Raw genomic sequence first — 26,196 nt, 5'->3', positions numbered from 1 at the left:
CAGGAAAGCCAAACTTACTCGAAATGAAAGAACACACAGTGGAAACAACCCTTATGAGTGCTCTGAGTTCCAGAAATCTTTCAGTCATAAATTCAGTCTCACTAAACACGAGAGAACACACACAGGAGTAAAGCCTTATCAATGCCCGGATGCCAGAAAGCATAATCTCAAATCCAATCTCAATCAATATGAGAGAACACACACTGGAGAAAAGCCTCATTAGTGCTCGGAGGGTAATCTACCTTTACTTAGTGGGCACTAGTACGCATTACCATTAGTACGCATTTACCGTTACTTCACAAAGTACTTTACTTTTGCAAACTATATACATCGTTGTTTGGAAAAGGAGGCGCTTCCGTTTCCAAACAAGAATATGCAATTATGATGATGCTTTTAGCAGGATAAGAGAGGAACCACGGATGAAGGGGAAGAGAGAGACCACGAGGAGAGAGAGGTAAGGGGGTTGTGTGTTTTTTAGGGTTGTGCAAGGGGTAGTCTTTTAGGTTGTAGTGTTTTGTTTGTGTAGTGTTTTTTTTGTTTTTTGGGTTTAAAGTAGTGTCGGGGTCATGAAGGGTCGTGTTTAAGAGAAAGGACAGGACAGGGAGTCAGGGGAGGGATGTGTAAGGGGTAGTGATTTAGGGTTTACGGTAGTGTAGAGGTGTTTGAGTAGTGTAGGTAGAATTTTAGGGTTTAGGGTAGCGTCTGGGTCATACTGTGTAGTGTAAGAGTGTAGGGACAGGACTGAGGGAAGGGGCAAGGACGTTTAGGGGGTAGTGATTTAGGCTTTAGGGTAGTGTAGAGGTCTTTGAGTAGTGTAGGGTAGAGTTTTAGGGTTTAGGCTAGTGTCGGGGGGTCTTGCAGTGTAGTGAAAGAGTGTAGGGACAGGACTGTGCGGAAGGGGGAAGGGCGTTTAGGGGTAGTGATTTAGGGTTTAGGGTAGTGTAGAGGTGTTTGAGTAGTGTAGGGTAGTATAGTGTTTGAGGATTTGTGTAATGTAGTGTTCCTATTTGTAAATGTGAATGTGTTAAAAAAGTGGAAGGAATCACCCACCCAAAAGACATATTTAATTTATTAAAAGCATTTTAAAAACATTAAAATACATTAAGGATTACTTGACTCATTTTTAAATTTAAAATGGTTTTTAATTACATTTGCTATACTCCCCCACCAAAAAACCATAATTCACTGTCATCCTGTCCCAGGGGATAGGTTAGTATTAGAGATTTTTTGCACTTAATACGTGCAGTAAAGGAGTTTACATGGTATGAGTATTAATTAAATAAAGTGAAAACGCATTTTAAGTACATTTCAATGCATTCGCAATGTAAATGATTTTGCAGAATAAACTTGCGAAGTAATGGTCATTGCGAAGTAGCGTCATATATTCGCTCGGAGTGCCAAACAAGCTTCAGTCTCAAAGTCAGTCACATTCGACATAAGAAAACACACTGGACAAAAGCCATGTTAGTGCTCGGAGTGCCAGAAAAGTTTCAGCCATAAATTCAGTCTCACGCAACATGGGAAAACACACACTGGAGAAAAGACTTATCAGTGCTCGGAGTGCCAGAAATGTTTCAATCTCAAATCCAGTTTCATTCGACATGAGAAAACGCACACTGGAGAAAACTTTGTCAGTGCTTGAAATGCCAGAAAAGCTTCAATCATATAGCCAATCTCAATCAGCATGAAAGAATACAAACTGGACAAAAGCTGTATCAGTGCCCTGAATGCCAGAAAGTTTCATTCAGAAATCTGGTCTCATTCACCTTGAGAGAAGACATAGCGGGGAAAAGCAGTGTTCTAAATGCAAGAAAAGATTCCGTCAAAAAATTCATCTTACTAAACATGAAGAAAGAGCGCACAGAAAAATATGTTTTTGTCCTCTGAATTCCAGAAAAGCTTTTAACATAAACTGGACCTGACTGTATAAGAAAACATGTATAATTGTAGTTGCAACAGGATTAATTAAGAAAAGCATGCAGGATATATTAGACAGACTGCCTACATAGTGGGCCGCATAACATTTGTAGAGAAATGCCTCAGCCTGAAAATCTAACAAAGTGAAACTAGAATCACAGTTTGGTAACATAGTTAATAGAAAAAACACAGAGAAGGTGATGCGAGCAATGTTTGCAAATAGGCTCCCACAGGCAGGTGTTCGGAATAACAGTCAAACTCATTACTTTTTTCACCCCATGCCATGCCATTGCTTAGTATATTAGCTGATATATGACTGAACAACACATTTAATTGCAACGCTTGCCGTTACAATGCGTACATTACAATGTGAAAGCCAATACCACGCATAACCTTTTCAGAGCATGCCTATACAACGAATTTCATTGTAAAAGCATAAATGTTAAAGGCATGTGCGTGGTAAAGGTTTTCCGTGACCCCCACCCTGAGCACTAAAACTGGACCCCGGCGAGAACCCCCGCCCATTTACAAACCTCCCAGCCCCTGCCCTTAGCCCTAAAACCAGACCCTGGCACGACTCCCCCACACAATTCCTGGCCCCTGCCCTGAGCCCTAAAACCAGACCCCAACGCGACCCGCGCTCGCGCCCAGTCCTTAAAAGAAAAAACCTCTAGCCAAAAGCCCTAAAGCCGTACCCCCACCTCATGCCCAATTCTCCTTACCTCACTACAAGGCAGCTCTGTAAGGCTGAGGCACGATGCATATCATAAAGAGGAAGCGAAAGGGTCTCTTTGTTTCATCTGACTACATTTATTGGCAGACAAATGCCTTCACCACAGCAACCACACTTATGCCCATACTAGCAGTCTCATGCATATACGTTTACCATTCATACCTTTACAACATAATGCATTGTAAAAGCATTCGGAGTAAAAGCGTATGTGTTGTAAAAAAATGCGTGGTAAATACTATGCATGGTAACGGTACACATGTTGTAACGCAAGCGTGGTAAAGGCTATGCATGATAACAGCCACATTGTAATGGCGGTTTCCCAAAATTAGCATGATGTGATGCTGCACTACTGCGGCAGAGTCAATGACATTCATGAGGAACTCGGGATGTTACTGACTTTGTTAAATATTGTTGTTTCAGGTTCAAGACAGAGATAATCCTGTTCCTCAGAGCTAATCTTAACATGTGACCGAATATGCCCCCTACTGCTTTTCTTTCTGACACTGGTTTAATGTGTGTCTGAATCCGACACCTAAGTTCAAAGGTGACTTATTCATACCCAGCCCTACATGCCTCTGACAGGTGATCCTGACATGTGCAAAGTTATATCTCAGGCCTGTCGGTTGTAATGCTGGCATGTGATCGACTCTGGCCCACTTCTTCCCTCTTTCAGAGGTGAGCTGACGGTTAGTTCCATGGCTGCCAAGTTGCCCCATGTCATGTGTTACACCTTCAGCCACTTTGGTATTCTTTTATCCAACAACACCCTCCTCTCTGAGACTTATAGTTTTGCTTTTATTCCATTGTAAACGTAGGCCCCACATCTTAGCATGCAAAGTCTTATTTCTTAATAAGCCAAAATCTCCCTGCAGATTTAACACTTGACATGGGCCGTTCAGGTATGTAGTAACAGAGTGCTCCCCCTGCCCTGGCCATCTTTCAGCGGCAGGGCAAAAAAAGGCAGTCATCCCTACAATAAACTTGCATTAGACAAAGTAGAATCCAAGCTTCAGAAGATTAGTTCATGCCAGGAAAAGTTCAAATCCAGTCTTCTGCAGGTGTCAAACATGTGTACAAAGGGTCCCCGTTCCTTCGTGGACCTGTGCGGAGGTAATCTCAGAAGATTCCTGGGTGTTTGGGAAGGCTTCATTGAATAAGCTTGTTTTCACTTTCTCATGTATTGTAAGATTAGCTCTACTCTTCTGCTTTCAACACAAAATTCCAGAACGGGGCTATCATGAGAACAGTTTTTTTACTGTATGTTTTTTTAGTTATTCCTGGCATGAACTAGCAGATTTTTTTATTTGTTTTATTTTTTTATTTTTTACTGAGTTTTATATAGCGCGAACTTGACCCGGAATTGGGTATCAGAGCGCTTTACATAGCACCAGTTGCGTTACAGTAGGACACATTAATTTTTTTAGGGACGGGGAGATTAAGTGATTTGCCCAGAATCACATGATGTTCAGCGTCATTGCTGAGACTTGAACCCGGTACCTCAGATTTGAGGTCGACCGCCCTAGACGTTAGGGCAACTCCTCTCCCCTTTATATCACTAGATCTCTGGTTGTTCTTTGGAATATAGTTCAGGTTCAGTGAGTGGTGACATTTAGGTCCGTGTCTATCCTTTACTTTAAAGATGGTGCAGAGGATTTACAATGTTATTCTGTATGCCATTGGAGGCAAATGCAGTTATTTAGTATCAAGGCTCTAGTCAGCTCAATTTGGTAAGAAATCCGTACTATCAGAAGTATTTTTTTCAGCAAAGTGTACGCTGCGGAGCGTTGCAGTATTCGACACACACTGGGATCATGATCCAGGCGGAAGTGTATAACGAAAAGAGATTACAATCCAATCAAACATCAGTTCCAACTCATAGCCTTTTACCAGAAATCCAGACATGGCCATGAAGGAGAAACTCATAAATATAGATATAATTCTTAGGATTTCAGTCCTATCACCCTATAACATGCACACAAAGATGCAAGTGATGTCATTTTGCATTTAGTGGAGTGTGAGCATTGTCGTATTTTGGCAGTGCTCTCAACTCGCCAAAGTTGCGGTTCTTTCACCAAGTTCAGAGTCGGAGAAAAGACTGTGTTTACATAAACAGAGCTTCTCCTGCACCACAGTCGTAATCTTTTCACCTGCTGGTTTGTGCACAACAGGGCCATTGGGTGAAAGTGACATTCATCTTGCACTAAGTAGGAAGGGCTGACCTTTGCTTATGTTGCCTACCCAGTATTGCCAGGGGAGGAACTGTAGTGCATTGTAGTAATACACACAGTGACCCCTACATTCTTTTTTTAGAGTTTTATATAGCACAAACTAGACCCGAGAATTTGGGTATCAAAGCGCCGTACATGGGCACCAGTTTCGTTACAGATGAACACATTCATGTTTGTTAGGCACAGGGAGATTAAATGATATGCCCAGAATGACAAGATGTTAAGCGTTGTTGCCAAAACTCGAACCCGGGTCGACCGCTCTAGCCGTATGGCTACATTCTCTCCCCTACATGTAGAGCAAAAGCTCCTTCTGAATCCATTTGGCCATCCTACATTTGGAATCATTACCAAGGGATCACACTTCTCATGACTCTTTTTCATTCAGTGTGCCGCCGCTAATTCATTCTCATACAAGTCACGGCCAAATATAGGATCTAGAATTCACATGGCCCCTTTTTCATAAATGATTACTCTGCTCAAGCTCTATCTTAGCACTTCCCCTAACTGAAGTAAACTCCTACGTCCCTACTGCGTGCATTATCCTTTCTAATGAACGTAGACTACATCCCCATGATCCTTCACTGATGTAATGACACAACATGCATCTTTACACCAATGTGCGCACATGCCATTTTTGGTAATCAAGAATTACACTACAGCAGCGATCCAGAAACATTCTGACCTTGCTATCGCCGCCCGGTGGAGGATTATAAATGTTGATATCTGGCAGCATTGGCCCATGTCTGCTCCCGGCTGTAACAAAGCACCTGAATCTACACCAATTATTCCAACAAACAGGTATGTTCCAACACGATTGTGGCAAGAGTTTGCAACCAACGTATGAATTCGTCATTGAAACTTAATTCAAACTTTCATCTTCGTACAGACAGGGTATTTCTACCACTCCTTGAACTGAAAGATCCTGGGTGTGCTCACACTTTAATTCTTTTGAAAATACCACCCAACAGTCGCTGTCCATGTCCTGAGGAGACCCATAAACAAGAAGAGTTGAAATCCATCAATAACATCTGCGAGAGGAGATGCCACCCAAGGCGCAAACAGTTGGGGGCATAAAGGATTTTGCCACATCTATGTATTGTCCTGTTTGGCCCATCAGTACCCTTCCCTTGCCATACCTCTAACATATGGGGAAATCTGCAATTACAAAAACTGCTTTGCCATTCCTTTAGAAGTTCTATGGACTGGTGTTCCACAATATAATTGTTTCTACATATATGTCTGACATTTTTCATTGTTTTATACGAATACTTACCTGTTTTTTGTGGAATTGATGTCATTCTTACCAATATATGCCTTTAAACAATGTCATGTTATGTAAATAAATTGATAAAATATTGATTTGTTAGCAACTGGGTGCTTTTTTTCTACTTTCGTAATTCAGTTTAAATGTTCTGGGAAGGTATTTTTGTATGTTTCCTTTTTTTGTAAGGTAATTGTTTTTTGTGTGTTTGTTTTAAAGAAACTAACTACTGCTTTGGGAATTTAGAGTGTAGAATTGATGGGTGTTACCAGGGCTCACACACAAAGGTCATGACCCAAATAGATGTAGCACAAACCAAAATGGTGGTTTCACCCAGATACCACCCTAAATAAATGAATGCAATGTGTGATTGGTTTTGTGCTCTTCTGTATAAGAATTGCAGGGGTAGTTGAATCCCCAAATTCAGTTCTTCTGTGTCATATATACTGAGAAAATAAGTATACGTCTTGGTATTCTTTTCTTTTATTTCAAGTCAGGTTTAGAAACAGAAAGACAGCCGACACGTGTTTTCAACTTATTTTTTTGCCCTCTATTTTCTTTACTCCACCACCATCAGACTCACTATTTCCCTCATCCAAAATTTACTTGACAGGGGATACCCCAAACGCCTCATCTCCAGGGCCTGCAAACGGGCTTGGTATTGTCACCGTGAGAACCTCCTTACCCCCCAACCCAAGAAAGCCATGAGTCGCATACCTTTTGTTTCCAAATGTAGCCCCTCCTGCAACCAAGTGAGCAAGATCATCAAACGCAACTGGTCCCTTCTGCGAACTCAGGAATCGTTTAGAGAAACTCCTCTCTTTTCGTACAGTCGAGGGGACAATCTATTCACCCACCTAGTAGATGCAATCACATGGCCTACTCAACCCACTCGACAGAACACCCTCTCTGCAGCCTGGGGACTACCACCAATCGTGGGACATTACAAATGCCAGTCTTGCATTGTATGTGACCTTACATGTAACGCTAAAGAGTTCAAAACCAATAATACCACCTACAAACTCAACACGTTCACCAATTGCAGATCACAAAATGTCATCTATGCCATCCGCTGTCCCTGTGACCTCATATACATTGGCCAAACCACACAAATGATCAAACAGAAAATAATCCAGCACAAGAGCAGGATACATTGCAAAGGTTTGATAGCCCCACTTGTGTCCCACTACATTGAGAAGGTACACTATGTAACTGACAACACCTGGCAGGTGATTGATCAACCCACACTACCACTCAGAGGTGTCAACCTCAGAGCCCTCTTGAACAAGAGTGAATGCAAATGGATCACTATTTGCAACTCTGTGAACCAGGGCCTTAACACCATTGATGAATGGAACAGTACCATCCTATTGTAACACCACTTCAGTACGACCCCCCTGAAAATTGACAAACGTGGTCTCTCTTTGAATGCTACAATTTCCATTCACCTATTCCTTTCTTGTTCTGTCAAGTCTGTGGACCAAACTTGAAGGTTGTCCGACCAGCCGTTCCATACCAATGTATTTTGACTGTATAATTTTGAGGTTGTTATATGCAGTTACTTGATTTTCAATGCCCTCATGTAACACCTTTGTATCACTTTATTACAGTCACTTAATAACCACCATGCAGACACCAGTCATGTTGTTCACTCAATAAAGTTGTCTGCTCCATTGTTGATTCAAGTGTGCACCATAATATCATGTAAATTCATTCTGCACCTCGAAGAATCATGGCCCCTCGCTTTTCACATATTCCTTGACTGACGCACATTCCATTTCCTCATTTCCACCCCCTGTCACGCCCCCACAGCCCTCCCTGTCAGCCTCTGCTCTTAGACGGGCCATGCTCAACACACCCACCCACCACTTAGCCCCGCCTTCCACACAGACCTAGACCCACCTAACAGACACACCCTGATTCCACGGTCACATGACCGCTTTTGCTATACTTGTACGGCTCCCCTTGAACGTACAGCGTAACCGGACACGACTGTGGCGGTTTACGGCTGACACACGTGCCGCTCCCCACCGCCTGGATTTACTTCGCTCTTCTCCCCGGTAAGTCACCTCACATGCGCCCAGCCTGCCCACCCCTCATTATAATTCCCCCGCTGATCCTGATGCCGCCGGTCCTCTTCCTTTCCAGCCTTAAGGATCGGCACGTTTGCCCTTGACGAACGAAGAATTCCACCCACCGGCCACCGGGATAGCCACGTTTGCTCCTGTGGTGCCCCACCCGCTCCCCTAACGGCCCGACAGTACTACTTTTCCGCTAGCCTTTGCCCAGGTAAGAGTGCTCCCCCTCAACAGTTGCCCCTTCCCTTTTAGATGCAATTGGCATTGGACCACCCACGCAATGCCGTACAGCCTGTGAGCACATCGGCCACATCCCACCTTGGAAGTCAAGCATGCAGGTACTTGCTCTCCGTCAACACTGCTTTCGGCTTCCCCTGGCTCAACATACCGACCTGAGTTTTCACCCACCCTGGGATAATCACTGCTTTCCCCGCCCTCGCATGCCAGCCCCTGCAGTCTCTCGAGACCCTCCCTGCGCTCATATGGCCATTTCCTCCTCAGCAGATTGTTCTGCTCTAGATAGTCCTCCTTAGGTCCAGAGCCCACCCTCCCAGTTGCCAGTCATGCCTCTCCTGCAACCCCACTGACTCCCGCCCATCGTTCCTATCTCGCGCCACCTTGGTGCGCTACAACAGGTACCACTGTTAGCCTGACCCACAAGCAGGCCCCCCTGCGCCTAGATTGGTTTCACTACGCGCTCCTTCCAGTTTTCCCATCCACACCCTGACACGTCTTACTTCTCCCGTGTACAGCACTTCCTAAGACAGCAGCCCCATCCTTATGATGAACCTGAGTTCCTAGGATCTAAACGTCATCGACCCCACAGCGCAATTGGAGGTGCCTCAACTTCGTGTGGTTCTAACTAAATTGCTTCCATCTATCCCCACGCAACCTTTGTGAATCAATCCGTGCTGAACCTCACAGTCACTTGTATATATTATTCACTTGTCACCACGCGCAGTTCCTCTGTTCTCACCTTGTCACTTGCGTCGCCACGTCTATGTGTCACGAGTGTAATTGTGCACCAAGTCCAAGTTGGGCTGCCTATGCATTTCATGCTTACAGTGCCGTTACAACTGTACCATATCTAAACCTTTTTCCATATATATTATGCCATGTGCACTTTTGCAAAACTTTACGTGAGTCTCCCGCTGTCTCCTTCCGCGTAATGTATTTTACATACTAATATAACTGACTCCCCTATTGTTACCTTTTGAGATATTGTTGTCATTTATAGTATATTCACCCAGATCTCAAGAGGTTTATGGGTTATTGTTGTATTTGCTTGTGCTTACTGTGTTCCTTCTCTGGAACTCTCTTGTTGTCATGGAGTTTCTGTTGTTCAAGTTCTGTAAATTGCCAGTTGGAGTTTCCCTGTGCCAATGTATGGTGCGGTGGCTTGTTGCTCTTCGAATAAACTTCAACCAACTCAACAGAAGTTTCATGGGATTTATTTGACACCCACAACATAATTTTGGCGACGAGGACTTGGGGTCAATATAAAACGAGCCACTGCTGTGTGATTTCTATGCTGAATTTCATGACTGCTACAATCTACTGAAGAAGTTGAATTTTCAGGACTGCTGATTAACCCTATGACCCTACCGCCTTCTCCAGCGGCAGTAAGTTTGAAAGGGAATTTAGTTTCCCCAGCGGAAGTTTTTCCGGCTCTATCTTAAAAGGTGAGGAGGTTCAAGGGTGGGTCATTTCAAATATTAAAAAAAAAGAGGGACCGCGGACATCCGATTTTGCTGCTTTTCACATTTACCATTAATAAGTTCATCGTTGAAAATTTCAATATCGCAGATATCACCTATTTGGTTGAAGCTTGCGATTCACGCTTCATGTTTGGATTTGAGGCGCAGTGACCGTTGTAAAGAGCAGCGAGATCGTCTCTGCTTCAGCGCCTTTCCCGACTGATGACGTTGTCGAACGTACAACAGGAGTTGGCGAAAGCATAGCGCGTCATAAAAGGGAGTTCGGGAATGCACGGAGCGTCATTTGTTCTTCATCAGCGAAGGCACAGCGCGTCATAAGAAGGAGTCCGGGAATTCACAGAGCGTCACTCGTCATTCTTCAGCGTAGAGATCGTCTCTGCTTCAGCGCCTTTCCCGACTGATGACGTTGTCGAACGTACAACAGGAGTTGGCGAAAGCATAGCGCGTCATAAGAAGGAGTCCGGGAATTCACAGAGCGTTACTCGTCATTCTTCAGAGTGCTTGAGTACATTTTCAGAGCGTCATGAACTATTCGTTTTTTTTACCAGCCTGTGTAATTAACTGTCTCATATTTCCCGAAGGAAGATAGACATCGTGACTGGTATTGTCTCTCAGAACTGCTAAGCTGTGTTTACTCACATCCAGCGTTCGTTGAGTTGTAGTAAGATAGTATTTTTATTTGTACTACAACTCGATTTCCGTGACAATTCTTGCTCATATAGCTCTATATGATAACCTTTATAGTTTCTAATTTTATTGCTAACTTGGCATATGTTTAGATCAATTGTGGTTTGACAAAAAGGTTGTGTGTTTCTTCTTTATTTGATTTTTTGTCGTATTTTGCTCAATATGCAATCTGTCAATCAACCTCCTCCCTTCTTAGAGAGTCCTGGTACTCCACAAATTCAATGGAGGCAGTGGTTTGATGCTTTCGACACCTATATTGGCGCCATTGGTGCTTCAAGATACAGGTCTGAGGGAAAGAAATTCTTACTCTTGAACTGTTTGGGATTTGAGGGGAGGGAGGTGTACAAGCATTTGCCTGATTTGGTTCTTGCTGAGGGTGAGATCATTGATGAATATCAAGAAACGATAAAGAAGCTTGTTATCAAATTTGATGTGCAACCAAGTTTAGTCGTATTAAGACACAAGTTTTTTTAAGAGAGCGCAACTACAGAGTGAGGATGTTGATTCCTATTTAAGTGCCTTACGTAAACTTTGTGCTGAATGTCAGTTTGGTGACTTCAGAGATCAATTGGTGAGGGATCAGTTCATCGCACACTGCGGCGACAAACATATTCAACAGAAACTACTTACCATGGGAAATCCAACTTTAGAAGAAATAATAAAGGTAGCAAAAAGTCTTGAGCTGGCACAAACTTCTATTAAAGAATTGAGCAAAACTGATGTCCAAAAAGAAAGTGTAAATGCAGTTGTTTCGCAAGCATCTAAGTCCAGTTTTATTAAGAAAGAGAGGTTCAATGAAAAGAGTTCTTTTAAGAAAAATATGTGTTATAGATGTGGTTATCCTCCACATTCCAAAGAAAATAGTTTTTGTCCTGGTAAAAATGCGAAGTGTTATAAGTGTGGGAAATTTGGTCATTTGGCTAAAGTTTGCCAAGCCAGTTTGAGTAAATCTGAGAAAGTCAGTTGTGTGATGGAGGATGAGCAAGTCTCGGAATGTGAAATGGTGAAAGAATTTAAGGACATGATTGTCACTGTTACTGAAGATGGTATTGTGACTGGGGATCCTTCAGAATGTGTAGATCCCTATGTGGATATTATGGTAGGTGATGTTTGTTTAAAGCTTCTTGTAGACTCTAGAGCGAGGATAACCATGATCTCTTTGGATTTATTCAAGCAATCTTGGGCAGATAGAGAGTTGTTTCCTCCAGACAGGGCACCTGTCTCCTATGAGGGTCGCAAGATAGTTTTGGAGGGCTACATTGAAGACGTTTTGCAGTTCAAGGATAGGAGGATACAGGGGAAGATTTACGTGGCTGTGCCTGGTTTGAACATCTTGGGTTGGTACCATCAGGGTCTGTTTGGTATGTTATTGAGACCGGGTGCTAAAGAACAAGTACTTGTTGTGCTGGATATGCCTGTTTCATCGTGTCTGGAGAAAGAGTTTCCCAGAGTTTTTTCTGATTCACTTGGTGAAATTGCAGGATTTACACATAGGATCAAAGTTAAAAGTGATGCAGTACCAGTGAAACATAAAGTAAGGTCTGTACCTTTTAGTTTGAGAGCTGACCTTAAAACTGAACTTGAGAGACTGGAGAAAAATGGTATTATAGAGCCAATAGAGTCTAGTTTATGGCTTAGTCCTTTGGTGGTGGCACGTAAAAGGAATGGAGAGATTCGTCTTTGTTGTGATCTCAGGAGTCTTAATAAGGAGATCTGGGTGGATGCCCATCCACTTCCAAAGATTGGTGATTTGCTGGAAGAGCTGAGAGATGCGCAGTAGTTTTCAAAAATTGATTTAGCCTCCGCGTACCACCAAATTGTGTTGGAGGATGAATCAAGACATTACACTGCTTTTAATTCTCCCTTTGGGACATTTCAATTTTGTAGAATGCCGTTCGGGCTTGCTTCTGCGGCCTCAGTTTTTCAAAGAATCATGCAGAGTGTTCTCAAAGATGTCAAGGGAGTAGTAATTTTTCAAGACGATGTTTTGATTTTTGACAAATTTTTAGATCAACATGATTATACTCTCAGGTCTGTTCTCAGGAAGTTTGATGACAAAGGGATTGTTGTTAAAAAGAGCAAATGTGAGTTTTGGAAAAAAGAAGTTGAGTTTCTGGGTCATTTGGTCTCTGGTTTGGGTGTTTCCCCTAGACCCGGTTTGGTTAAAGCTGTTGTTGATTGTCCTGTACCAAGGAATAAAGATGAGTTACGTTCATTTTTGGGTTTATGTGAATTTTATTCACGTTTTATCCCGAATTATGCCTGTAAAATGAAGTCTCTGTCTAATATGCTCAGATCCAGTGTTACTTTTGTTTGGGATGAGCTCTGTCAGTCAACTTTTGATTTGGTTAAATCTGAATTGGTGAATGCTAAGATTTTGAAGGCTTATGACCCCAGTGTTAGTTGTATCATTACAGTTGACGCAAGTAATTATGGTCTGGGAGCAGTGCTTACTCAGGTAATTGACGGAAAAGAGGTCACTATTAGTTATGCTTCAAGGGTCTTAAGGGATCCTGAAATTAATTATTCAGTGATCGAAAAAGAGCTGCTTGCTTGTTATTGGGCCTGAGAAAAGTTTCGGACTTCTATTTGGGGAAGGAAGTTTGTAATTCAGACTGACCATAAGCCTTTGGTTTACATTTTGTCTGGTGATCGTGTTAAGTATGCCACACCACGCATAGCTCATCTTACGACCAACTTGTTGCAATATCAGTTTGTTGCAAAACATATACCCGGCAAGGACAATTGTACAGCTGATATGCTCTCTAGACTTCCTTTACAAGAAAATGAAGGTACAGATTTGGATGAGGATAGAGAGTATTGTTTTATTGCTACTTTAGATGCTGTAGGAAATGTTAGTTGTTCTGAAAATGAATGGATGGATGCTATGAATTCTGACATAACTTTGCTGAAAGTCAAAGATTATATTGTTGCTGGTTGGCCTAAAGAAAAAAATCTACCTTCCCATATTCAACCTTTTTGGAAGGTTTCTGAAGAGCTTTCAATAGAAGATGGGGTTGTCATGAGGGATGACAGATGCATACCTCCTCTGAATCTACGAGCGAATTTGATAGATAGGGCTCATGATGGTCACCTTGGGGTCACAATGACGAAGAGACGATTGAGGTTGCACTACTGGTGGCCTTCAATGGATGGGGATGTGCACGAAAGAGTCAAGGCGTGTTGTGTATGTGCTTCTGCTGAGAAAGGCTTGAAAGTTGTTGTTCTCCTTTGCAGCCTATTCCTTTTCCTTCTAAACTTTGGCTGAAAATTGGTATTGATCTTGTTGGTCCTTTTAATTTTCTCCCTTCACATTTAAGATTTGCTTTTGTGCTAATGGACTTTCATAGCAAATGGCTTGAGGTTAAATTTTGTGCCAATCCCACTGCTAATTGTGCTATTCTTTTTCTAAGAGAAATTTTTATGAGGGAAGGTTTTCCTGAGACGCTAGTTTCTGACAATGGTGTCCAATTTGTTAATGCTGAAATGCGTGTCTTTTTGTCGGAATCTGGTGTGAAGCACTTGAGGAGTTCAGTGGGGCATCCTCAAACGAATGGTCAAGTTGAGAGAATGAATCGTGTGTTATTGGAGTGTATAAAGTGGGCCAAAGGAAACAATTTTGATGTGGAGAATGCTGTGAGATCCATGATTTGGTTTTATCGCACGACCCCGCATTCTGTAACAAAGGTTGCTCCTTTTGTTTCCCTCAGAGGAAGATTACCCACATCAACACTTTATACTGCCTGGCGTTTGAGAACAGTTGCTCAAAAAGTTCCTTCTCTTTTTGTAAATCAGGAAGAGTTGCAGATGCGTGTTAAAACTGCCCAAGACAAAATGGCCTATAGATATGATGACAAGAAATCCACTAAAACTGTTAATATTTCTCCTGGTTATATGGTGCGTGTGAAGAATTATAGGACAGTCAAGAAAGGTTGTGACTCATTTGGTGAACCTGTTTGTGTTGAGAAAGTGTGTGGAAATGCAATCATGGTGGAAGGTGGTCATTGGTGGAATCTTTGCAAAGTCATCAAGGTGGAAGTAGGTGACAGTGGAGCATGTTCCAATCGTGACTCTCAACCTGAGTTTTCTGATCTGGTGGATAAGTCTTTACCACCGGCACCGACTTGTGTCCCTGAAGTGTGTCCCATGAGTGGTGGTTCTGTAAGGAAGTCTTCACGTGTGACCCGTCTTCCGTGGAAACTTCGTTAGACTTTTGGTTTCTCATTTTGTTTATTTTACTTGTCTTCTCTTTCTTTTCTTGTTTTTTTTTGTTCTTCCTGTTCTTTTATAATGTGGTAATTGCTTACTTTTCTTTGGAAAAAAAGAGATAATGTTGTATTTGCTTGTGCTTACTGTGTTCCTTCTCTGGAACTCTCTTGTTGTCATGGAGTTTATGTTGTTCAAGTTCTGTAAATTGCCAGTTGGAGTTTCCCTGTGCCAATGTATGGTGCGGTGGCTCGTTGCTCTTCGAATAAACTTCAACCAACTCAACAGAAGTTTCATGTGATTTATTTGGTGTACAGTCTTAATATCGAGTGTTTTATTTCGAATGGACATAATATCGACTCCAGAATATCGAGATGGCATTAATATCGAGGTAAGTAATATCGATGTTTTTTTTATCGATTGTTATGTATGTAAAAAAATATCGATAGATAAAATATCGAGTAAGTAATATCGTTAGAAAAAAATATCGATTTGTTTAGTAGTTTAAAAATATCGAAAGTTGTGTTATCGACTGTCATGATATCGACTGTCATGATATCGACTCTTAATATGGATATAAATAATATCTAATAGTTAAATGTACACTGTTTTAATGTTTTATAAATACATTTATTGTTAAAATATATTGTATTTTTTTGTTTTTTTATATAGAAATAATTAAAAAAATAATTAATAATTTAAAAAAATTATTAAATTACTATAATAATTTCTAGGAGCGGGTAGTGGGTTTTTAGGGGAATAGGGTGGGAAGTATTTTAAATATAATTAATTAAATATGTAAATCTATTAATTGGTATGAATATTTAATTAATAGTTAATTTAAAATTTAATTTAATATATAATATTTAATTTGTAATTAATTTAATTTAATAGATTATTTGCTAATTATGCTCATTTAAATAATTTATGTCATGTAGCGGGTTGTGGGTTTATAGGGGAATAGGGTGGGAAGTAATTTAATTATAAATAATTAAATATGTTAATTAATTAATTGGTATTAATATTTAATTAATTGTTAATTAAATAAAAAATGTGAATTTTATATATAACTTAATTGGTAATTTATTTAATTTAATTGAATAATTGTTAAAAATATAAAATTTAATGTTTTATGTCATGTAGCGGGTTGTGGGTTTATAGGGGAATAGGGTGGGAAGTAATTTAATTGTAAATAATTAAATATGTAAATGTATTAATTGGTGTTTAAATTTAAATAATTGTTCAGTAAATCATATATTTTAATTTTAATACATTTATTTGGTAATTAATTTAATTGAATAATAGCTAATTATGTAACTTTATAAATTTTATGTCATGTAGCGAGTTGTGGGTTTATAGGGGAATAGGGTGGTAAGTAATTTTATTATTATTATTTACAAAAGTTAAAAATATTAATTGGTTGTAATATTATAATAATTGTAACTTAAATAATGTATTTTAATTATTTAAATTTTAATTGGTAAATAATATAATTTAATTGAGTAATTGCTATTTATGTTATTTTAAGTAATTTATGTTATGTAGGGGGTTGTGAGTTTATAGGGAAATAGGGTGGGAAGTAATTAAATTATAATCAATTAAATATGCAATTTTATTAATTGGTAGTAATATTTAATTAATTGCTCATTAAAAAATTAATGTTCATTATTTAAAAAATAATTGGTAAATAATGTAATCTAATTGTTTAATTGCTAATTATGTTACATTACATTTTTACTTTTCTGGAGTGGGTTGTTTGTTGATAGGGGAATAGATTGGGAAGTAATATAATAATAAATAAGGAAATATTAATATTTAATTAAGGTATAAAACGTTTAGCACACAACGTTTAAAATGCACTACCTTTACAATGAAACTTTTACAACGCTAAAACCATAGTAACGCATGTATTTAGATTAAATGTTTTAACTATGCAGGTATTTTTACAATGCATACCATTACAACGTAAGTGTTGGTAAGTATGTAATTATATAAAAAATGTTATAGCTTTGGATTGTTGGGTAAAGGGGTATTTTTAGTGTTCTTGGTCAGTTTTCAGTATTTGGGTAAAGGGGTCGTTTTAGTGTTCAGGGTCAGTTTTCAGTTTGGGGATTAAGGGGTATATTTAGTGTGCAGGGTCAGTTTTCAGTGTTTGGGTAAAGGGGTATTTTAAGGGTTCAGGGTCAGTTTTCAGTTTGTGGGTAAAGGGTTTTTTTTAGGGTTCAGGGTCAGTTTTCAGTTTTTGGGTAAAGGGGTATTTTTAGGTTTCAGGGTCAGTTTTCTGTTTGTGGGTAAAGGGGTATTTTTAGGGGTCAGGGTCAGTTTTCAGTTTGTGGGTAAAGGGGTATTTTTAGGGTTCAGGGTCAGTTTTCAGTTTTTGGGTAAAGGGGTATTTTTAGGTTTCAGGGTCAGTTTTCTGTTTGTGGGTAAAGGGGTATTTTTAGGGGTCAGGGTCAGTTTTCAGTATTTGGGTAAAGGGGTATTTTTTGGTTTCAGGGTCAGTTTTCAGTTTGTGGATAAAGGGGTATTTTTAGGGGTCAGGGTCAGTTTTCAGTTTTTGGGTAAAGGGGTATTTTTAGGGGTCAGGGTCAGTTTTCAGTTTGTGGGTAAAGGGGTATTTTTAGGGGTCAGGGTCAGTTTTCAGTTTGTCGCTAAAGGGGTATTTTTAGGGTTCAGGGTCAGTTTTGAGTTTGTGGCTAAAGGGGTATTTGTTGGGTTCAGGGTCAGTTTTCAGTTTGTGGGTAAAGGGGTGTTTTTAGGGTTCAGGGTCAGTTTGGGGTTTTAGGGTAGAGGGGTACAGGGTAAAAATAAGGTAATTTAAAATTTTCATTAAATTACTTAATTTTTAATACATTTAATAAAATATATTTCTATTAATATACATTAAACAAAATATTATATAATTATAAATAGTTATGTTGTAATGTTATGCGTTGTAAAGGTATTTGCTTTGTAAAAACATTCTTTGTAAATAAATGTGGTGTAATGGTATTTGCTTTGTTAAAGTTTTGTTGTAAAGGTATGCGTTGTAAAAGTATGTGTTAAAAGTTAATATATCTTTTATTTAATTGTATTTAATAGAAAAAAATTAAAAAATAATTTTTTAATTATCTAATAAATTATTGGTAATTAGTTGTAATTTATTATTAATAGGTAAGTAATATAAATAATGATAGTTAATTAGTAATTTTAATATATTAATTATTATGTTAAATTAAATAGTTAATCATTTGTTAAATAAATTATATTGATATTATTTTTTTATTTAATTATTAATATATGAAGTATTTACTTTCCCTACTCTTGCACCCACTGGAGTGGGAATAGTAATTAGTATGGGTTCAGTGTCCAGCACCTTCCATGACTTTACAATTGGTGAAATGGGAATTGTAATTTGTATGGTTTTAATGTGTAGTATGGTTTTGTGAGTTTATAATTGGTGCAGTGGAAATAAGAAAACATTTTTTATATAAATAATTATTATTGGTAGGACAATATAGTAACGTTTTTACATTACATAGAAATTGTATTTTCTCATTATAATTATTGTTATTGTAGTACTTAAAAGATTAATACATTTTTACAAATATTAAAATTTAAAAGGCATTTTTATATAGAATATTTCATATGCAATTAATATTTATATACAATAATAAAGAAGGAAACATACACAGGGTTAAATGCAATAAATGAAAAACAGTTTATTAACATATAAACAATACATTGTAAGTAGAGAATAATTTTTTATTTCAATTGACATTTTTTAATACACAGTTTTTATTATCCTAAAAAATATATGAAGTACATATATATGTTTTTAACACATAAATGATATTAACATAATTTTATGTTTATTTACGTATATTGTAATTTAAATAGTTAAAGAAGCAAATTGGTAATATGTACTTTTTATTTAATAACAAATATTTTATTCACATAGACATTGAATATATTGTCATAGATAAATATGTACATTTCTTTTGTAACAGTAACATTTTAGTTTTTTACAAAGTCATGTTATTTTTTTTAAATTAATATTATGAATATTGAACATATTTATAATATTAATTTTTACATAGATAAACCGAAAAAATACGTTTTTATATACATACATAATGTTTAAAATAATATTTGCAATTTTTAATGTCAAAGTATGTTTATTGAGTTTTAAAACAGAAAAAGAAAAAGGCATGGCATAGCAATGGATAATCAACAGGCAAGTTAGGCAAGCGAGACAGACAGACACGTCTTCTCTATGAAGCGGTAGGTGAGCAAGATAAGCGTGCTCAAATGGAAAAGTGGTGCCTGGAAGTCTAAAGAATCCCCCAATCGGGGCGACAAGGAAACAAGCCAGCCCTAAGAACCCACCTCCCTCCCAAACACCCAACCCCCCCCCCACCCCACCAGTACGCCAGTCGTCTATAGTAATCGTGTGAGTTGTAGCAAATTAGAATGTATCAGGGTGCCTCTGGTTGTGTTCGGTCCACAGTGCAGTCTGTGAGCCGTAGAATACGAAGATATTTCGGGCAGGTAATTTCGTGGAATTCCCTGGAGAGCAACGTCAGGAGCGGTTGCCAAGTGGTGCGGAATGTGTCAGTGGTGTGCGTGAGCGTGGCTTGGATCCGTTCCATGCCCAACGTGAACCACAGCTTGTGCAGCCAGCCAGTGTGGGTGGGTGGGTTAATAGAGCCCCAGAGCGACAGGACGTGTTGCGAGGCTGCCTGCATTGCAATGCCCATCTGTTTGCCGCGAGTTGATCTCAAGGGGAATGTAAGTGCATTAGGAAGCCCTAAGAGTGTGTATGCTGGGAAGCGTGGGATCTCGGTGTCGAACGTGGAGTCAATGTCATCCAGGACGACCTTCCAGTATTCCTGCAAGGAGGGACATTCCCACAGGAGGTGAGTCAGTGTACCCCGGCTGCCACATCCTCTCCAACACAGCGCGCTACGGGTCGGGTTGCCTTGATTGAGTCTCGCCGGGGTAAGATGCCAGTAGATAGCTAGTTTGATCGCCGATTCCCTGGCTTTGGTATTTCGGGTAGTGTGGGCGGCCCTGAAGTATATGTGGTTCCATTCCACTGAGGAAAGAGATCGGCCAAGTTCTGCTTCCCAACGCCGCTGTCCAGCGGTCTTATCAGGATCTGCAGCAGGGGAGAGCATCCGATAGAGGTCTGATATGAGATGTTTATCTGAGTCCTTGGATACGAGCCAACGTTCGAACGATGTCATTTGTCGGCCCACCAGAGGGGCATGCAATTTTTAATAACAATTTATTTGTAACAAAGTTATTGATGCAAATTTTATTTACATATAGATTATTTTATAAATGTATTTATAAATCATCAAATATTTTTTAAAGTATCACATAACAGTTGAATAATTATTTCAAAATAATGAATATTTATGAAATAATTTTCTACAATTTAAATAATTATTTACACTTAATATAATACTCTGTGTATTTTTTTAAGTGTTGGAATATAGAAATTAAAGAGGATTTTGCTGTATACAGGGACTACTTTTTAACCGCGTAATGTTACTTAGGCTTATTTGGTGCTTCAACAGATCGCGGTTGGATGCTGCTTCGTGTTAGAGAGGGTAAGTTTGTTTTAATTGTTTTTTACAAGTTAATGAAGTTATTGTTAGTGTATGTGTGGTGTGTTTAGGTTTATGTAGATAGGGTTATTAAGAGAAGATTGTGTGTTCGGTGTTAGGTAGAGTGTACGATATTTGATTTTTACTGCGTTTTTGTTGTAGGTGTGTGAGGTGAGGTAATATGTTTAAATGTTACTAAGATAATATGTTTGGTGTACAAATATGTGTATTTATATATGTATGGCTGTTTTTGTGTGGGTGGGTATGTAATTTTTTTTTCTAGGTTATCGTCGCGTTTCACTGTTTTTGAGGAGTTCCTTCTTTTTTGATCAGAGTTGTGTGACGAGTATTATATATTCTTATTTTTGCACACAAATTTTTGGGATTTCAAGTTTTCCTGGAGCGTTTTTTTTTCTACATTACTTTTTTCGGGTTTTCTATCGTATCTCGTGTCTATTAAAGTGGAAAGGAGTCGCTATGGATTTGCTTGTATTTTTGCATTGTTTTTTTGGGCTTCCATGGATTGTATGGGTTTTTGCTATGGTGTCGTATGGATTGCTTGGAATTGGATTACATTTGAAGCTGCAACAGAAATGTAAGTATTTTCTGAACATTTAATGGGTGGGGAAACTGTTTTAATTTTTGCTTTACTTACGTTGTATGTAACATTTTGTAAATACATTATCTAAATACATTTTATATATGTTAATATTATGTATTTGATAATTTAATTGCAAATTGTTACATGTTATAATCAAGGATTTTAGAAAAAAATGCTTAATTTAACGTGTATAGTTATGTAATGTTTTAAAGAATAGTTTTTGCAATCATTGATAGATATTCTAGTCCTTTGCTAGTTGGATAGAGGGTAACTTGACTTTGGAGTGTGTTATACATTTTTTTAGTTTCTTTGGTGAGTTTAGGTCCGATCAAAGTTACTGATTGCTCCATTCGGAGCTCCTGGTAACTCTGTTCTTTTTGTAAGGATTGTATTAATTTGTGAAGGGTAGGCGTTCCTCGGCTTGTAGTTGCTTGGAAGGCATTGTGCCATCCTTCAACTGCATTGTTTGTTTTTGCTTCCTTATTTAGTGTGCTAAGGTAGACATTCCACCAAGCTATTTGGTATTTGGGTTGTCTTCTGTGGCCTGATCTGTGTAGCCTTCCTACCCATGTGTCTTCGAAGTAGTCAAGCATAGGGCTTAGTCTTTCTTCGTTTCTTTTATAGTAGGGGCTGTCTATTAATAAGTTATAGTGCTCAGTTACATCTGTTAGTGGAACATAGGCTAGGGCGATGAGTTTTTTGATTTGATAAGCAAATGTGCTATCAGTGGCGTATTGGATACTCAAGGTTGATTTTTGTAGATGTCGCCAGATACATTGATTAAAATGGTAATAGCAACCTTGTATTGCTGTGTGTGGGTATGTTTTAAGGATGCTGTTTATCATTGCTTTTTCAAAGTCAATGATAATTTTTTGTGGAAAATAGTTGTTAGTATGTTGAATGACTTCAGTTAGTATTTCTTGATAGGTAGCTTGCTGTTTGTTTGGTAGAAGGGCATAAAGGAATGGAATATTTGCATTTTGGAAATGACCATGGATGGTGTATAATTGATAAAAAGGTTTGGGGCATACAGAAAAAGTACCGTCCATCATCCAACTTTGGCATTGGGTAAGTTTAGTCATGTTGTTTGCTGTGGCAAACAGTATAATTCTTTTATCTTTAGATTTGTTGTCATAGAGTATAAAATTTTCTTTATTGTGAGTTACAGAGAGTTCAGGGGGAATTTGGACTTCTTCTAAAGTTTTTGGTGTGGGAGGAGTAGTGCATGTTGCTCTTTTTTGTCTAGCTACAGTTCTTTTAAGGGATTCGATAGATGGAAATTGGCTAGAAGCATGTTGGGGAAGTACACTTAAATGGTGTTTCAGAATAGCAGTTGTTGGTTGATCAGTTCTAGTACTAGCTTCTTTAAGGGAATCTAGCATTTGTCTAATCTCGATTTCTGTTACATTGGGTGGGTGATTATGTTCTTTAGTATAAGTAACAGTAGTTTCCTGAGTTATAGCTCTACCGTAACATTTATTGGCATAATATTTCGTACACTTCCAAAACACTTTCAAATCTTTTTGTTTCTCTTGAGTGTAGACATATCCCATGTAACAAAGAAGCATTTTCCCTTTTTGTGAATAAATGAATTTAGCTCCTTCAGTCATGATTGTATTGTAGTGCTAGGAGGTAATTAAAAGAGAATGTCATTACATTTGTAGAAAAAATAATGTTCTAATCGAATTATACAGTTTAATACATTTTTAATTTACCTGTAAATCTTTTGATGATTTAAAGTAGATATTTTCAGGTGTTGATGTTCTTCAAACTGTTATTTTCTGTGTATATCTTTTTGTACCTGTGGAAGTTGAGAAAATGTGTACAAATATTTCATTACTATTTATGATATTTTGATAGAGGTTTTTAGCTAGTTTCTATTTAGTTACCTATCTATTAAATGTCGAATTTACATTTCAAATATATACTTTCTTATTTATATGTAACTTTTGATGTCCAGGTGTTGTGTAGGTCTTCTGTATTTTCTTTTTGTCTGTAGGATAAGTAGTAAAAAAAAATACATATATTTTAGGTATTTGGCTTTTAAACATAGGTGTGAGGTTTGAGAGTTACATTTTCGCTGACTAATAATGTAGTAGTACTTACTTTAGATATGTGTAGCTGTGTTTATGTTGAAGTCAATCAGTTTTCTTTCAGAAATCCTGCAGAGTTTCGTCTTCCTTTAGTTAGGAGATGTATCCTGCATTTTTAGTTTGCTGTAATCTCGTTTATATAGTATTAGTCTAATTGTTTCAGAAATAGGATTGGTTGTTTAAATTGATAGTCTGTTTTTATTTGTGGATTTGAATTTTTTTCTCTGTTATGCTAATTGCTTTCCTTATATGGGTGACGCCAATTAACGTTTATTTAATGTGTAAGGCCTTATTTAGTATAGGTAATGTTATCTTTATATTTGTAAAGTGGAGGAATATATATAATTTGCAGTAAGAAATGTTTAGTGGTTCGAAACATTGTTTATGTATTATAAAATGTATGTTTGTATTTATTGTGTGTTGTAAATGTTAGGAAAATATATAATATATTTTATCTATTTATATAAACAATATCTGAATAATTATGATTAGTATGACTCAATTTATAAATAATAAAGTCATTTATTCAAGGATGTATTAATGGCGATATTTTAAAAAGTCGATCAATTTGCTTTCTATATTTTTGTATTCGATATTTTGACTGTTTTTCCATATAAATATGTTATAATCGATGTTTTAGAAATCGATAATGTTGTTAGTCGATATTGTTGTAGTCGTTGTTTTTAGTAGTCGATATTGTGGTTTCGATATTTTTGTGGTTTGTTGTTTAAGTATAGTCAATCGATAATTTTGTTGTCGATAATTTGTTATCGATATTTTGCCCAGTCGATATTCGGTCTGTCGAGGTTATGTCAGTGATCCCATTTATTTGACACCCACAACAGTTATACTCCTGTGGTTTCTTCTGGTATTGAAAGAGCAGCAAAAAGAAGTCGTATACCTGGTGGACAGCAAAGAATGGTTACTTTGTGTTAGTTTATTTCAAGAAAGCCAAACTCTCCTGGTTGTTATACATTTTTGGACTACATGTATATGTTACATTCAAAGCGTGTACATATGCATAAAAGTGTGGACTCACTTGGCTTCTATTAGCTGATAGTTTACACAATTGGCGTATATATTGGAAGCAAAAATTACTAACTGAACTCTTAACGTCATAAGATTGAGCATGCAAGGTCTTGCCACTAAGTTGTACGTTGAAATATGGTACACTAAGGAAAGACATTTCTAATAATTCAGTATTAAAAAAGTATTGTGTGTGTCTACAAATGCACTATGGCAAGTGATTTATTATATTATGCAAACAATTCAAATATCTTGTGTCTTATTACTCATTAAGCATTGATTATGTTGCAAGAACTGTTTGTTGGATGGAAAAAAGTGTGTGGACTGACCGGAGTGGTCCTAAAAAAATATACATTAAAGGAAACCTGATGTAAAGTTTGATAATATTTGTTTGTGCTCATTAATGAACAAACACAGATCAAGCCCTATTTGGCCAAAATGCATAGTAGTGCATCAGGAAAATAACTGGATAAGGAATATGTAGCATGTACACGGTTTCTTAAATTGAAAGTTGTTAGTTCTGACACTACAGGGATGAAACTTTAAAGGCTGGGGATACAGACCTGTTGTAACTATCTGAAAATAATTGCCTGTAACATTGCATGGTGGAATGTGAAATCTGTTGGTGAGAAATGAAGAAAAGGGGATTGTTTTTTAACCTTGTACGCATCATAAGCAGCTTTTGAGAGTGGGCGACTTGACGCCCTCCTCTCTCAAACAAGGCCTCCCATACTGGAAAGTATGCAACTTGCAGATTTAGAAGCGCCCATCTCGCTAGACGAAATAAGAGGTCATTCCATCACTCGCCACGAGCAAAACTCCTGGCAATAATGGCCTCCGATCTGAATATTAAAAAAACGTACGCACCTTTGATCGCACTGCACATATGTGAGCTATATGCCAAAGCCCTCAAAGCCGGACTTCTCCCTGCGACTCTTCGTGAGGCGTGCTTGTCCCACTACCCAAGCATGACAAAGACCTTATGGACCCTGGTTCATACCGCCCGCTGGCCTAACTAAACACTGCCTACAAATTCTTAACTAAAATACTGTCTGAAAAACTGGCCCCACTGGTGCCAACGCTAGTCCATCATGACCAGAATGACTTGGTCCCATCCCGTAACACTTCACTGAACCTCCGGCGCTTCTTCAGAGTATCTACCTACTCACTTCAGCAATGACTGCACTCGGGATGTTTGGTGTTAGACTTGGAGAAGGCTTTTGATTCCTTGGAGTGGGGATAAATTGTTGCGATACTAGCCGAATATGGTATCACGGGCCACTTCCTCAGTCTGACCCAACTGCTATATACGGAACCAACAGATCAAGTAAAGACGGGTAGACATGTCTCTAGTCCTCAGACAAAACAGAAGTCCTCATCTTAGGTAAATCCCCCTCTGCATGGGACGACTCCTGGTGGCCGGAAGCCCTCGGAAATGCACCCATCCCGACAGACCACGCACGGAACCTTGGCGTCATCCTGGATTCTTCACTCTCAATGAACAAACAAGTCAGCGCCGTATCCTCTTCCTGCTTTAACATTCTTCGCATGCTCAGAAAAACATTTCGCTGGATCCCCTCCGATACAAGGAAAACAGTCACCCACGCTCTAGTCACGAGCCGACTGGACTACGGAAACACCCTCTACGCAGGTACCACCGCTAAACTCCAGAAGAAACTACAACGAATCCAAAACGCCTCAGCCAGGCTCATATTAGACATCCCACGCAACGAACACATCTCTGGTCACCTTAAAGACCTCCACTGGCTACCCGTCAATAAGAGGATTACTTTCCGACTGCTTACCCACGCACACAAATCACTCTACGACATCGGACCAGATTGCCTCAACTCTCGACTGTCCTTTTACACCCCCTCCCGACAACTTCGCTCTTCCAGCCAAGCCTTCGCCACTGTACCTCGCATCAACAAGACCACCATGGGAGGCAGATCCTTCTCATACCTGGCTGCCAAAACATGGAACTCACTCCCCGCTTACCTTCGCCTCACCCAGAATCACCTAGCGTTCAGAAAGCAGCTTAAAACGTGGATATT

General features: G+C 38.7%; 1 protein-coding gene across 1 annotated transcript in view; it reads left to right on the top strand.

Annotated features, from left to right (window-relative positions):
* LOC144806204 (uncharacterized) overlaps nucleotides 1-26,196 on the top strand; it is a 109,490-nt gene that overhangs the window by 12,188 nt on the left and 71,106 nt on the right. The window contains 4 exon segments of the mRNA XM_078672614.1: nucleotides 1-222; nucleotides 11,139-12,398; nucleotides 12,918-13,080; nucleotides 14,418-14,664. Of these exon segments, the coding sequence (XP_078528740.1) occupies nucleotides 1-222; nucleotides 11,139-12,398; nucleotides 12,918-13,080; nucleotides 14,418-14,664 (1,892 nt within the window).

This window comes from Lissotriton helveticus (genome assembly GCF_964261635.1).
Source record: "Lissotriton helveticus chromosome 1_1 unlocalized genomic scaffold, aLisHel1.1 SUPER_1_unloc_53, whole genome shotgun sequence".
In the NCBI taxonomy this organism is placed as follows: domain Eukaryota; kingdom Metazoa; phylum Chordata; class Amphibia; order Caudata; family Salamandridae; genus Lissotriton; species Lissotriton helveticus.
Note: the sequence above shows the minus strand (reverse complement) of the source record. Positions and strands in the feature narration are given on the sequence as shown.